The 12,948-nt window shown below is 50.3% G+C and overlaps 1 protein-coding gene across 1 annotated transcript in view; it reads right to left on the minus strand.

Moving 5' to 3' along the window:
* The window catches only part of LOC126523344 (ATP-binding cassette sub-family C member 3-like), a 60,678-nt gene that overhangs the window by 35,835 nt on the left and 11,895 nt on the right, over positions 1-12,948 (minus strand). The window contains exon 3 of the mRNA XM_050171982.3: positions 12,272-12,604. Coding sequence (XP_050027939.2) covers positions 12,272-12,604 — 333 coding nt within the window. The remainder of the gene's footprint in view (positions 1-12,271; positions 12,605-12,948) is intronic.

Consider the following 12,948-nt stretch of genomic DNA (forward strand, 5'->3'; position numbering starts at 1 on the left):
CTAGCCAAAAGTCTTCGCGTGAGTCTTCACTATTCTTCAAGAGGCGTTTCACGATCTGTAGCCCTTTTTCTGCCAGACCGTTGGACTGTGGGAAGCGCGGACTAGATGTGACATTAGTGAAGTCATATTTTCTTGCGAATTCTGCCAATTCATATCTTAAAAACTGCGGCCCGTTGTCGGTGCAAACCTCCAGAGGTACGCCATACCTGGCAAACATTGCGCTAAGTGCGGAAATTGTTGTTCTTGCAGTGGTGTCCTGGAGCTTCTGGACTTCCGGTAAGTTTGAAAGCGCGTTAAACGCTACGACGTACGAACTTCCCCCAAAAGAAAAAATATCTACACCAACTCGAACCCATGCACATAATGGGATTGGGCGCATGAGAAACGGTTCTTTCGGTTGCTTGTATGAAAACTTCCGACAAGTAGAGCAACTCTGAATCAGCAGGGATAAGTCGCTGCTGAGCCCAGACCAAAAAACCAAACGTCGTGCTTTTTCTTTGCATTTCTGCAATCCTAGGTGCCCACTAGGAATTCGTCCTAGCATTTCACGTCGCATGCTTTTAGGCATGACCACTTGTGTTCCTTTCAGCAATATACCGTCCACGACGGAAAGCTCTGATGAAAACGGCTTGAGTTCACCCTGTAGGTTCTCACCGCTTGACAAATTGGAGATGACAGTGCTCAAGTAACCGCCCCGCGCAGTTTCTTGCACCAGCTTCTGTCGCGTAGCGCCCGTGACCAAATAGCCCAGGACTTCAACTGCGTGCACTTGCACGTCGTCAGCGGCGCCAGCGATGTCGTCGTGACTAGCCGGAGCCGATCTTGACAGCATGTAGGCCAAGACGAGGTGTTTTCCTGGTACGTACTGTAAAACGAAATCATATTTCAGAAGTCTTAAAAAAACTCTGAAAGTGGGGAGGCATGTCGCAAATCCCTTTCGCAGCAACAGATAGCAACGGTTTATGGTCAGTTTCAATAAAAATTGGTGCCCGTACACGAAGTGGTGAAACTTCTCACAACCGAACGAAATGCTGAGAGTCTCCTTTTCAATCTGCGCGTAACGCTGCTCAGCTTGTGTTAGCCTACGGGATGTATATGCCACTGGGTGCCACTTATCACCATCGTGACACTGCAAGAGCGCTGCACCCATGCCATCTTTTGATGCATCACATGTTATCTTGGACTGCCTTTGGAGATCAAACATGGCGAGTACGGGTGTCATGGTTAGAATTTGAGTGATACTTTCCACTCTTTTCTGTGGTTTTCAGTCCACTCAAATACTGCGTGTGCTTTGATAAGTGCGCGGAGAACCGCAGTCCGCTCAGAAAGCCGTGGCACGTACTTTGCGAAGTAGTTGATTACACCGAGCATGCGCTGAACATCCCATTTGGTTTTGGGTTCCGGCGTTTTAAGCACGCTTTTAATAAGTTTTGGGTCTGGCGACATGTCGTCACGTCCAATGATATCTCCCAGGAATTGTATTTCCGTAACACCAAGCCGGCATTTTTTTGCGTCGAACGTTAAGCCGTCTTTTTCGGCCGCTTTCAAGACCGCAACCAGTCTCTGGTCATGCTGCTGTTTCTTTGCTCCCCATACCAAAATATCGTCAATGTACACATGTACACCGGGAAGGCCCTCAAATACTTGAGTCATCGTCCTTTGAAAGATTTCAGGCGCTGAGGTGATGCCGAAGGGCAATCGGAGGTAACGGTACCTGCCAAAAGGAGTAGCAAAAGTGCATATTTCCGACGTCTGCTTGTCAGGTGCGATCTGGCGGAAGCCGGAGTTTGCGTCCAAGCAACTAAATACAGTTGCGCCGGCCAATTCCCCTTCCATATCCTCGCGCCTTGGGAGCTGGAAGTGTTCTCTTTTTATGTTCTCATTAATTTTCCGGGGGCCCATGCAAATTCTAATTCTGCCGTCCTTTTTCTTGACGGTAACCGAAGGGCTTACCCAGTCCGTGGGGTCGTTCTCCTTTACGATGATGGCCTCGCGATCCATTCTTCGCAGCCCTTCCTGAACAGGGCCCCGCAGGGACAGGGGAATACGCCGCGCTGGTCGATCGACAGGAACCGCTGTTGGTTGCAGGGCCATGCTGTATGGTTGCTTCAAGCAGCCTAATCCCTGGAAGAGGTGCTGGAAATTTGTCACTGCTTCGTAGTCAGTTGAGGCGCTTACAGTGGCCACTGTGCGTTGAAAAAGGCCCAAGGCTTCACTCGCTTGCAGTCCTAGTATGGCTTGACTGCCGTGTTTTACGACAAAGAACTGGACTGTGGCGGAAGTATTTCCTACCGTCACCTCCTGCGACGTTGCTCCGAAGTGTGTTATGACGCCTCCGTTGTAGGCGCGTAGTACCGAGGTAGCAGCAGTCAACGGTCCCGCCGCACGCATTTTCCGGTATGCCGAAAACGGCAGTAAGCTGGCCTGTGGCCCGGTGTCTACCTTGAAGAACACCTTCTTGCCCTTGACCTCAGCTTCCACTATCCAGTCTTCGGCATTTCTGTTCCCAACACCAACTTCTAGGATGTCGAAGTTATCGTCAAAGTCGTCTTTGCTGACTTCGGCAATTTTGGACGTTTCTCGACAGCACACCGCAAAATGATTGGGCAAGTGGCATACGTTGCATTTCTTTCCGTATGCAGCACACTGCCGTGGTCTGTGCCTCCGGTCGCACTTAGTGCAAGCGGTACTGCTTGTCGCCATCTTGGGCGTCTCTGTTTTTCGGTGCAGTTGCGGGCCCCGCAATAGTGTCACGTGGTCGTGATGGCAAAGAACACAGTAGCAATACTGTGAAAGGGTAAACTAGCTTTTATTGGGCGAACCTGTGCCCACAAAACAGGCTACACTTAAAGCACAACGAGAGCGGCGAACACAGTCGGCGATCGTCGAAAATCTGATCTGCGGCTCAAGCGGGTCGGCTTTTATAGAGCAGTCGTCGAATGTTCCAGACTAATCGTTCGGACCCGCGTGCCTTCCACTAAGCTCTACACCATTCGCGTCAGGTGATGAAATCAGATAACATAAGTCTCGGCGACAACAGACAGCGGATAGAAGCATCGATAACTTTCCAGAAACTTCGGATACATGCAGGCGCGTCCCATGCTGTGCGATTACATTTGTTAGGCGGCGAAACGTGGTTGCCCGATAAAGATAAGTACACGCGTCAATACCCCCCTCCAAAAAAGCATCGTCCCGATGCCACAAAAGGACACTTATTAAACATAAGTAACAAAACAACGAAAACAAAGTAAGTCCAAAGGTCAGTTACGCGAAGTCCCAAAGTTCATTATCGCTGGTAGTACGGCTTGAGTCGCACAACGTGGACTATTTCAGGTCGTGAGCGGCGACGCTGTGATAGCGAAATGCCGTCTGGCACGACCTCATAGTCCAGTGCCCCAACACGTCGGATGATCTTGTACGGTCCGAAATAGCGACGCAAAAGCTTCTCGCTCAGTCCTCGTCGGCGTATAGGGGTCCAAACCCAAACACGGTCACCGGGCTGGTACTCGACGAAGCGTCGTCGGAGGTTGTAATGTCGGCTGTCGGTACGCTGCTGGTTCTTGATCCGTAGGCGGGCGAGTTGTCGAGCTTCTTCGGCGCGCTGGAGAAAGGTCGCGACGTCAAGATTCTCTTCGTCCGTGACGTGCGGCAGCAGGGCGTCGAGCGTCGTCGTCGGGTTCCTGCCGTAAACCAGCTTAAACGGCGTGATCTGTGTTGTTTCTTGCACCGCCGTGTTGTAAGCGAATGTTACGTACGGCAGGACCGCATCCCAGGTCTTGTGCTCGACGTCGACGTACATTGCTAGCATGTCGGCGAGGGTCTTGTTCAGGCGCTCCGTGAGACCATTCGTCTGCGGATGGTAGGCAGTTGTCCTCCTGTGACTTGTCTGGCTGTATTGCAGAATGGCTTGCGTGAGCTCTGCTGTAAAAGCCGTTCCTCTGTAGGTGATGAGGACTTCTGGAGCACAATGTCGCAGCAGGATGTTCTCGACGAAAAATTTCGCCACTTCGGCTGCGCTGCCTTTCGGTAGAGCTTTAGTTTCAGCGAAGCGGGTGAGATAGTCCGTCGCCACGACGATCCACTTATTTCCGTAAGTCGATGTCGGAAACGGTCCCAACAAGTCCATCCCGATCTGCTGAAAAGGTCGGTGAGGAGGCTTGATCGGCTGTAGTAATCCCGCTGGCCTTGTCGGTGGTGTCTTGCGTCGCTGACAGTCTCGGCATGTCTTGACGTAACGGGCGACATCGGCGGTTAGGTGCGGCCAGTAATACTTTTCTTGTATCCTCGATAGCGTTCTGGAGAAACCGAGGTGCCCAGCGGTCGGATCGTCATGTAGGGCGTGCAGTACTTCTGGACGCAGCGCCGACGGAACAACAAGAAGGTAGTTGGCGCGGACTGGTGAGAAGTTCTTCTTCACGAGTAGGTTGTTTTGAAGCGTGAACGAAGATAATCCACGCTTAAATGCCCTAGGGACAACGTCGGTGTGCCCTTCCAAATACTCGACTAGGGCTTTTAGCTCCGGGTCCCCTCGTTGTTGTTCGGCGAAGTCTTCCGCGCTTATTATGCCAAGGAAGGCGTCGTCATCCTCGTCATCTTGCGGCGGCGGGTCAATGGGGGCGCGTGATAGGCAATCGGCATCTGAGTGTTTTCGTCCGGACTTGTATGTTACAGTGATGTCATATTCTTGTAGTCTGAGGCTCCACCGTGCCAGCCGTCCTGAAGGGTCCTTTAAGTTAGCTAGCCAACACAACGCGTGATGGTCGCTGACCACTTTGAATGGCCTGCCATATAGGTAAGGGCGAAATTTCGCTGTAGCCCAAACGATGGCGAGGCATTCCTTTTCGGTTGTAGAATAATTGCCTTCCGCTTTTGACAACGACCGGCTAGCGTAAGCTATCACGTGTTCATGTCCATCTTTTCTCTGGACTAGGACGGCACCGAGGCCTAGGCTACTGGCGTCAGTGTGAATTTCGGTATCGGCGTGCTCGTCGAAGTGCGCAAGTACGGGCGGCGACTGCATGCGTCGTTTGAGTTCTTGAAATGCGTCGGCCTGCGGCGTTTCCCACTTGAACTCGACATCACATTTGGTTAGATGTGTTAGCGGCTCCGCGATGCGTGAAAAGTCCTTGACAAAGCGCCTGTAGTAGGCACACATGCCAAGGAATCTACGCACTGCCTTCTTGTCGATGGGCTGCGGGAACTTTGCGATGGCAGCTGTCTTCTGCGGGTCGGGGCGGACTCCAGATTTGCTGATGACGTGGCCTAAACATAGAAGCTCCTGGTAAGCGAAGTGGCACTTTTCCGGCTTCAGAGTAAGTCCTGATGACATGATGGCCTCTAGTACTGTTGCAAGCCACCTAAGGTGATCGTCGAAATTGCCGGCGAAAACAACGACGTCATCCAAGTAAACGAGACAGGTCTGCCACTTCAATCCTGCTAAAACCGTGTCCATCACCCGTTGGAACGTTGCGGGCGCCGAGCACAGTCCAAATGGCATAACCTTGAACTCGTAGAGGCCGTCCGGGGTGATGAAGGCGGTCTTTTCGCGATCTCTTTCGTCGACTTCTATTTGCCAATAGCCAGACTTGAGGTCCATCGACGAGAAGTATTTAGCGTTGCAGAGCCGATCCAATGCGTCGTCTATCCGTGGGAGGGGGTATACGTCCTTCTTCGTGATCTTGTTCAGACGACGATAATTGACGCAGAAACGTAGGGTTCAGTCCTTTTTCTTCACCAGGACAACAGTGGACGCCCACAGGCTTTTCGACGGCTGGATGATGTCGTCGCGCATCATTTCGTCGACTTGTTCTCTTATAGCTTCACGTTCTCGCGGCGAAACTCGGTAAGGGCTCTGGCGGAGTGGTCGAGTGCACTCCTCGGTGATTATGCGATGCTTGGCAACTGGTGGTTGTCGAATCCTCGATGATGTCGAAAAGCAGGCTTTGTATCGTCGGAGCAGACTTCTGAGCTGTTGCTGCTTGCCCATGGGGAGACTTGGATTAATGTCGTAGTTTGGTTCGGGAACCATGGTCGTCGGGGCAGATGCGGCGGAATCCGAGAGGACAAACGCATTACTGGTTTCCAGAATTTCCTCAATGTACCCGATCGTCGTGTCCTTGTTGATGTGCTTGAACTCCTGGCTGAAGTTTGTCAGCAACACTTCAGTTTTCCCTCCATGCAGTCGAGCGATCCCTCTTGCGACGCAAATTTCACGGTCTAGCAGTAGACGTTGGTCGCCTTCGATGACGCCTTCTACGTCAGCGGGTGTTTCTGTGCCGACCGAAATAACAATGCTGGAGCGAGGCGGGATGCTCACTTGATCTTCGAGCACACTCAAGGCGTGGCGACTACGAGGGCTCTCCGGCGGTGTCGCTTTATCTTCCGACAGCGTTATAGACTTCGACTGCAGGTCGATGATTGCGCCGTGTTGGTTCAGGAAGTCCATACCGAGAATGACGTCTCGTGAACACTGTTGGAGGATAACGAAGGTGGCAGGGTAAGTCCGGTCATGAATGGTTATTCTTGCCGTGCATATTCCAGTCGGCGTGATGAGGTGTCCTCCAGCGGTCCGAATTTGAGGGCCTTCCCATGCAGTCTTAACCTTCTTCAACTGGGCGGCGATGTGTCCACTCATGACGGAGTAATCAGCGCCTGTGTCCACTAAGGCGGTAACAGCGTGGCCGTCGAGAAGCACGTCGAGGTCTGTGGTTCTTTGTCTGGCGTTGCAGTTAGGCCTTGGCGCCGGATCACGGCTGCGTCGTGTTGAACTGAAGCTGGAACGTCGCGTCGTCAAGTCGTCTTTCGTCGGTATAGTCTTGGCTTCCTGACTTCGTCGGGACGGCGGCGGGTCCTTATTATGTCGTCGAGGTGGTCCCTTCGTCATTTTCGTCGGCGGCGGAGGATCTTCGTCAGTTCGACGAACAGCAACCGCACCTCCATCGGTTGCTGCTTTTAGTTTTCCGGATATGGGCTTGCAGACCGGCCCCGGGCTGGGCCAGTGTATGGTCGGCGCTGCGGCGACAGGTAACGGCCTGGTGACGGCGAACGGGACGGTCGTCGAGGGCTCCACTGAGTGGCGGCGAGGTAGTCGGCGATATCGCGAGGTCGTTCGCCAATCTGTGGTCGCGGCGCGTTCACGGCGAACCCTCGAAGTCCCATCTCCCGGTATGGGCATCGGCGGTAGATGTGCCCGGCTTCTCCGCAGTGATAGCAAAGCGGGCGATGGTCAGGGGCGCGCCAAACGTCAGTCTTTCTTGGAATGCCGCGTGGGGTGACGGGTTTGCGTGCTGGCGGCGGGGTTGGTGGTGGACGACGGAACTGTGCCGTCACTGGGCCCTGCTATGGGCGCGGAGGGGGAACGTGACGGCGGGCTACAGCGGCGTATGTCATCGCTTGCGGCTGAGGCTGCGGCGATTCAGGGGCTACTCCGAGTTGTTGTTGGAGCTCCTCACGTACGGCGTCGGCAATCGAAGCCACTTGAGGCAGCGATGACGGGAACAGCTTTTGTAGTTCCTCCCGCACGACCGCTCGGATAGTCTCGCGCAGGTCGTCGCTGGCCAGTGACTGAATTCCTATGTAGTTTTTAGAGTTCGTGCGGCGGTTGAATTGCCGGTTCCGCATTTCGAGTGTCTTCTCGATGCTGGTGGCCTCGCGACGAAACTCTTCTACGGTCTTCGGTGGACTTCGTATCATTGCGCCGAAAAGTTCTTCCTTCACGCCACGCATGAGAAGGCGGACTTTCTTCTCTTCGGGCATATCCGGGTCGGCGTGGCGGAACAGGCGGTTCATTTCTTCCGTGAATATGGCGACGTTCTCGTTAGGTAGCTGCACTCGGGCGTCCAGCATGGCTTCGGCCCTTTCCTTGCGCACGACGCTCGTAAAGGTGCGCAGGAAGCTGCTACGGAACAGGTCCCACGTTGTCAAGGTCGATTCCCTGTTCTCAAACCAAGTTCTGGCGGCGTCTTCTAAGGCGAAGTAGACATGCCGCAGCTTGTCGGAGTCCCAGTTGTTGAACGTCGCGATGCGTTCGTAGGTCTCCAGCCATGATTCCTGGTCTTCAGTCGCTGCTCCATGGAAGGTCGGTGGGTCCCGAGGTTGTTGCAGGACAACGGGGGACGCTGGGGCAGCCATTGGGGTTGTCTTGGCCACGATCTTCTTGGTCTTCTCAGGTAGAAGTCCGTGTTCCGGGGGCAGCTGTTGTAGACGACGGCTTACTCGATGGTCCGTGACTACGTTGGTGCTCTCTTTACGGTCCGGGCTTGGATCGCGGCTTGTCGGGGGCGTCAGGTACATGGACCAAAAGCACCTCCACCAGATGTCACGTGGTCTTGATGGCAAAGAACACAGTAGCAATACTGTGAAAGGGTAAACTAGCTTTTATTGGGCGAACCTGTGCCCACAAAACAGGCTACACTTAAAGCACAACGAGAGCGGCGAACACAGTCGGCGATCGTCGAAAATCTGATCTGCGGCTCAAGCGGGTCGGCTTTTATAGAGCAGTCGTCGAATGTTCCAGACTAATCGTTCGGACCCGCGTGCCTTCCACAAAGTTCTACACCATTCGCGTCAGGTGATGAAATCAGATAACATAAGTCTCGGCGACAACAGACAGCGGATAGAAGCATCGATAACTTTCCAGAAACTTCGGATACATGCAGGCGCGTCCCATGCTGTGCGATTACATTTGTTAGGCGGCGAAACGTGGTTGCCCGATAAAGATAAGTACACGCGTCAATAGCGTCAATGTGGCTGTCCGTGGCTCTCCGGACCTCGTTTCGTTGCGCCACAGATTCAGCGACCTTGCAAAATTCTTCCGCCTTCACTAGAGTCAACTGTTGTTCGCGAAGCATTTTTTCGCGCAACTTTGAGTTATTCGTGCCGAACACTATTTGATCCCGGATGGTGGTGGTGATAAACTTTATTAAAAGGGGGAAGGGTAAAGAGGGACGTGGCTGATCCCGGATCATTGAATCACGCTGTTCTCCGAAATTGCACTGCCCATCTTGCTGTTTTAGGTCGCGAAGAAATTTTTCGAACGGTTCCCCATCTGCCTGCTTCCTCGAGTGAAACAGATATCGCTCATGCACTTCGTTGCTTACCTCAGAGCAGTAAGACTCGAACTTTTCAACGATTGTTGCGTAGTCTTCCTTGGATTCTTGTGCTTCAAACTTGAACGTGTTGAACACGTCAAGTGCTTCGTCATCAGGCACACTCAGAAGGAGTGCCGCTTTTGCAGCTTGTGTGCGGGGTTGCTCCTCCGTCGTTGTTGCCACTATGAACAAGTCAAACTTCTGTTTGAAGCGCTTCCATTGCTCAGAGAGATTGCCGGTAAGTTGCAAGGGTGGCAGTGCCTTCAGTAGTTCCATCGTTGGGGCTCCGCCGGATCCACGCTTCGACCCGAAGTGCCCACTTCTGACACCATGTAACGTACGCGACGTGTGTCTGGTAAAGGTCGAGGCAACTACACGATGGCAGGAGCAAGAAGTCGCGAAGGGTTTATTGGCACGCTCTTAAATAGTGAAACGCACGCTTGATATCAGTGCTGTCCTGATAAGGTAGCGCAGGCAGCGCATGCCCGATACAGACTTCACTAGTTCTCGGTTTTAATTTTGTAGTTTCCACAAGGGAATAATTAAAGAAAGGCTATCAGGGAATCTTTTTATTTCGCTAAATATAAATTTCAACTAATCGTGAAAATGTTGTCTACCTCTTCTAGTATTCCACCCGTAAATGCCAGGCTGCGTTATCTTCCACAGGCTATGTTAAAAAAGGTCATTCGAAACAAAATAAAGAAACAAACAGCTGGTATTGATTGCAGGGAAACAAGCACCCTATACTGATGTACGTAGAAACGCGCAGTCACTTGCTGCAAGGGCGTATGATCGCCGTATTGAGTCGTCATTAATTTTCGTTGTACAGATACACACAATGCGAATATACTTCACATTTTACTATCTCGACTATTGCTTCTTATGCACAAGAAACCGATTCGGTGGACATACTCACAAAGTGACAATGCGTTGTATTTTGTAGACAGACAGTATCTGCAAATCATTATTTGCTTTTGGTTTGCACATGACCATTATTATTGCAAAGAACTAGTACCAACACTTTTAAGGCACTCACAGAAACGCCCAAAAGGGCATCTGCTCCGCGTTTCGATTCGGCGCCTGCAATCGAACTACGCAGAGGGAACCATGTTATTGCTCATAATTCGTTAACGAGCCGCTTCCGATACATGGTGCCAACGTATGTATTCGCGCACAGGCATGGTGTATGATAATAATATATACCTTAGGAGTACTGAATGCTGGGCGAGTTAGTGCAGCGGTTGTCTTGGAAGGTGTTGTGCTAAGAACGATGCGCTATGCTGCCAATTATTTTCTTTTTCCGTAGGGGAACGGATGGAGTCCGTGCTAGAATGAATGTGCTCAGGCCATTTAAGGACAGTGGTGGTGGTGTGAACTTTAAGTTTGGAGTACCTAAGTAGGGTTGCATCGAGGTTTAGGATCTACATATCCGGATTTGGTGCGATAGCGCTTGTTGGTTTTATTCACCGAGGTCTTTGAAGACCACTGTTGATTTCCGCTGTGGTCACTGAAAGTTAGTGAAGAACAGTATCGCTATATCTTGTTTGGAATCTGCTTTGCGCAAGTCATGATCACATCGAATGACTGAAGCCTTTTCTGGTCAACTCAAAAATCTTAAGGAGTCAAATTATTCAGTGAATACTACTTTGGGGGGGCTTCCCCCAGTCAACGATAATTGAGGAAGTTAAAATTGATAACAAACGGTGTCATGACGAATAGGTTAACGCTAAAGAAAAGCGAGTCGCTAGTATTCCGTATCTGCACGCCTTTTCTCCCCGCATGAATACGGTGGGAAGCCGGTTTAGCATAAACGTCGTCTTTCCGGCAAGAAATAATTGTGCCACTTCTCCACAGCAGTAGAAAGGAAGCTGAAGGCAATAGCTAAAAATATAGTGATTGTGCTGTTACAAACCCTGATTGGTTCTTTGTGTGTGGAAAGGGTGTAGTGCATCACATGCCCTTCTTCTGCTGGAGGTGGTACATTGGTCAAACTAGGTTGTGTTCGAATAACCTATTAATGGACCACAGAGCTCCGCTAAAAACGCAGCCGCCGTCTAATTTTTGCCTACATTGCAGACAATGCAAGTGTAAATCGTTGCTACATAAAACTAAGGTATTGTCACGACACAAAGATAGGATTGCGCGGGAGATTGCTCGTGAATTCTTTTTTGACAAATCCAGTGAGATGTGCGTCGCGAGGTCGTCTGTGATGCTGCATAAGCAATAAATGGATTATTTAGCCACTAATTTTTAACATTTCACACGTGTTTGTGCCAAGGTGTAAATTTGTGTTTGTGTCAATAAACTACACTTGCAATAGCTGCGCCGGTATCGTGTTTATCGCTCCTTGTTTTTCCTGCGCTATTTCTCGTCACTATATCTTACACCATGTGCTAAATACAAGTGGGAACATTAAAAGTCTTGAAAGGGCGAATAGAAGGTGCTTCTTCTTGTTTGAATACACGTTCAGAATAATCGCCATTTGATCAAATTACAAGCGCCTGCGCCATCAAATTCAGGAAACTGTTAATCGTCACGAGACAGCTGTATACACATTTTCAGTAACTATATTAGAAGAGTAAAAACAGGCCTGCTTGTAACCCTTAAAACACCTTTGCACTCCATCCAGACTACGTCGTTTGAGCAGCCAAGTTTCGTGTCATGGTTCGAAAAAGAGAAAATGTTTTTTTTTTTTTTATAGCCAGAAACGGAGCAGCCGAAGCCCAGTGCCCATTGGTATTTCGCAGCAATGACGATGTCGAGATCTGAAGAAGGATGACTGAGCGAGCCTTTCATGCAATGGGAAAATGATCGCAATAGCCTGGGATGCTGGAATACCTGTCAAACATACCGGCAATGTTATGCCTAAAATAAATATTGTTCAAACGGAATAGGATATCTAGAGCTATCGTATTTTTCGTATTCTTATAGCACTAACAAGCTTCAGAAAGGTTGGGGAAAAAGTTATTACTGAAATGGCAATTGAAGCTATCACCCTTCATTTTGACGTTAAGATGGATAGTTGGACGTGTTGGTTAAGCATGATCTGAAGTGAAGGCGCTAAAACGATGGTGGAAAAAGAAGCAACACACACGCACCGTGTATGTGTTCCTTCTTTGTCCGTCGTCGTTTTAGCGCCTTCACTTCAGTTCATTTTGACGAATCGTATTTGTAGAACCTACCGTCAAAGCCGATAGGAGCGACAGGCCAACCGTGGCTGCAGATTGTGGGTCCCCTTGATTCGGCACCACAACGACGATCACGGCAAGGAAAATAACAAGCACGCCAAAAAAGGTCACGATGAGGCGGGTGAAGGAGTATGACAGAATGAAGGCGTTGAAGGCTTCTGTGTAGTCGTTGATGAGTCGCCTGAAACGGGCGCAAAATTTGTCCATTACCCGGTAGCAGCGAATCATCCCCACAGAATCCAGAGTCTCCGTGAGGTGCTGCAGGAGCCTAGACAGTCTTGTACTCTCGTATTGCCTGCCGATAATTGCTGCTGTTATCACGTGGCGCTGCAAATGCGAGAAAAGCAGAGCATGATATTTTACGTAAGAACTGATAAAAGAGACTGATAGCTCAATGGCAAACTCAAGTATTAATTTCTATAAATATTTGTTGTGGTTCATTCGTCCTTAATTTGAATTCACACTGTAGAACAAAGTGAGTTTTATTTAACCGCTATTTGAGTATTTTTTGAGCTTTTATACCTAATTATTACATATACAGTTACTGCACATGACCGAAGATTTCTTCATTGTTCTTTGAGTATTTCGTTTCTGTTTTTTCCCTCTACATTTTCAATACTGTATGTGCGATTCCATTTACAATGTGTGCAATGTGTGCAATGTGTGTCCAT

The sequence above is a fragment of the Dermacentor andersoni genome, chromosome 6 (genome assembly GCF_023375885.2).
Source record: "Dermacentor andersoni chromosome 6, qqDerAnde1_hic_scaffold, whole genome shotgun sequence".
In the NCBI taxonomy this organism is placed as follows: Eukaryota; Metazoa; Arthropoda; class Arachnida; order Ixodida; family Ixodidae; genus Dermacentor; species Dermacentor andersoni.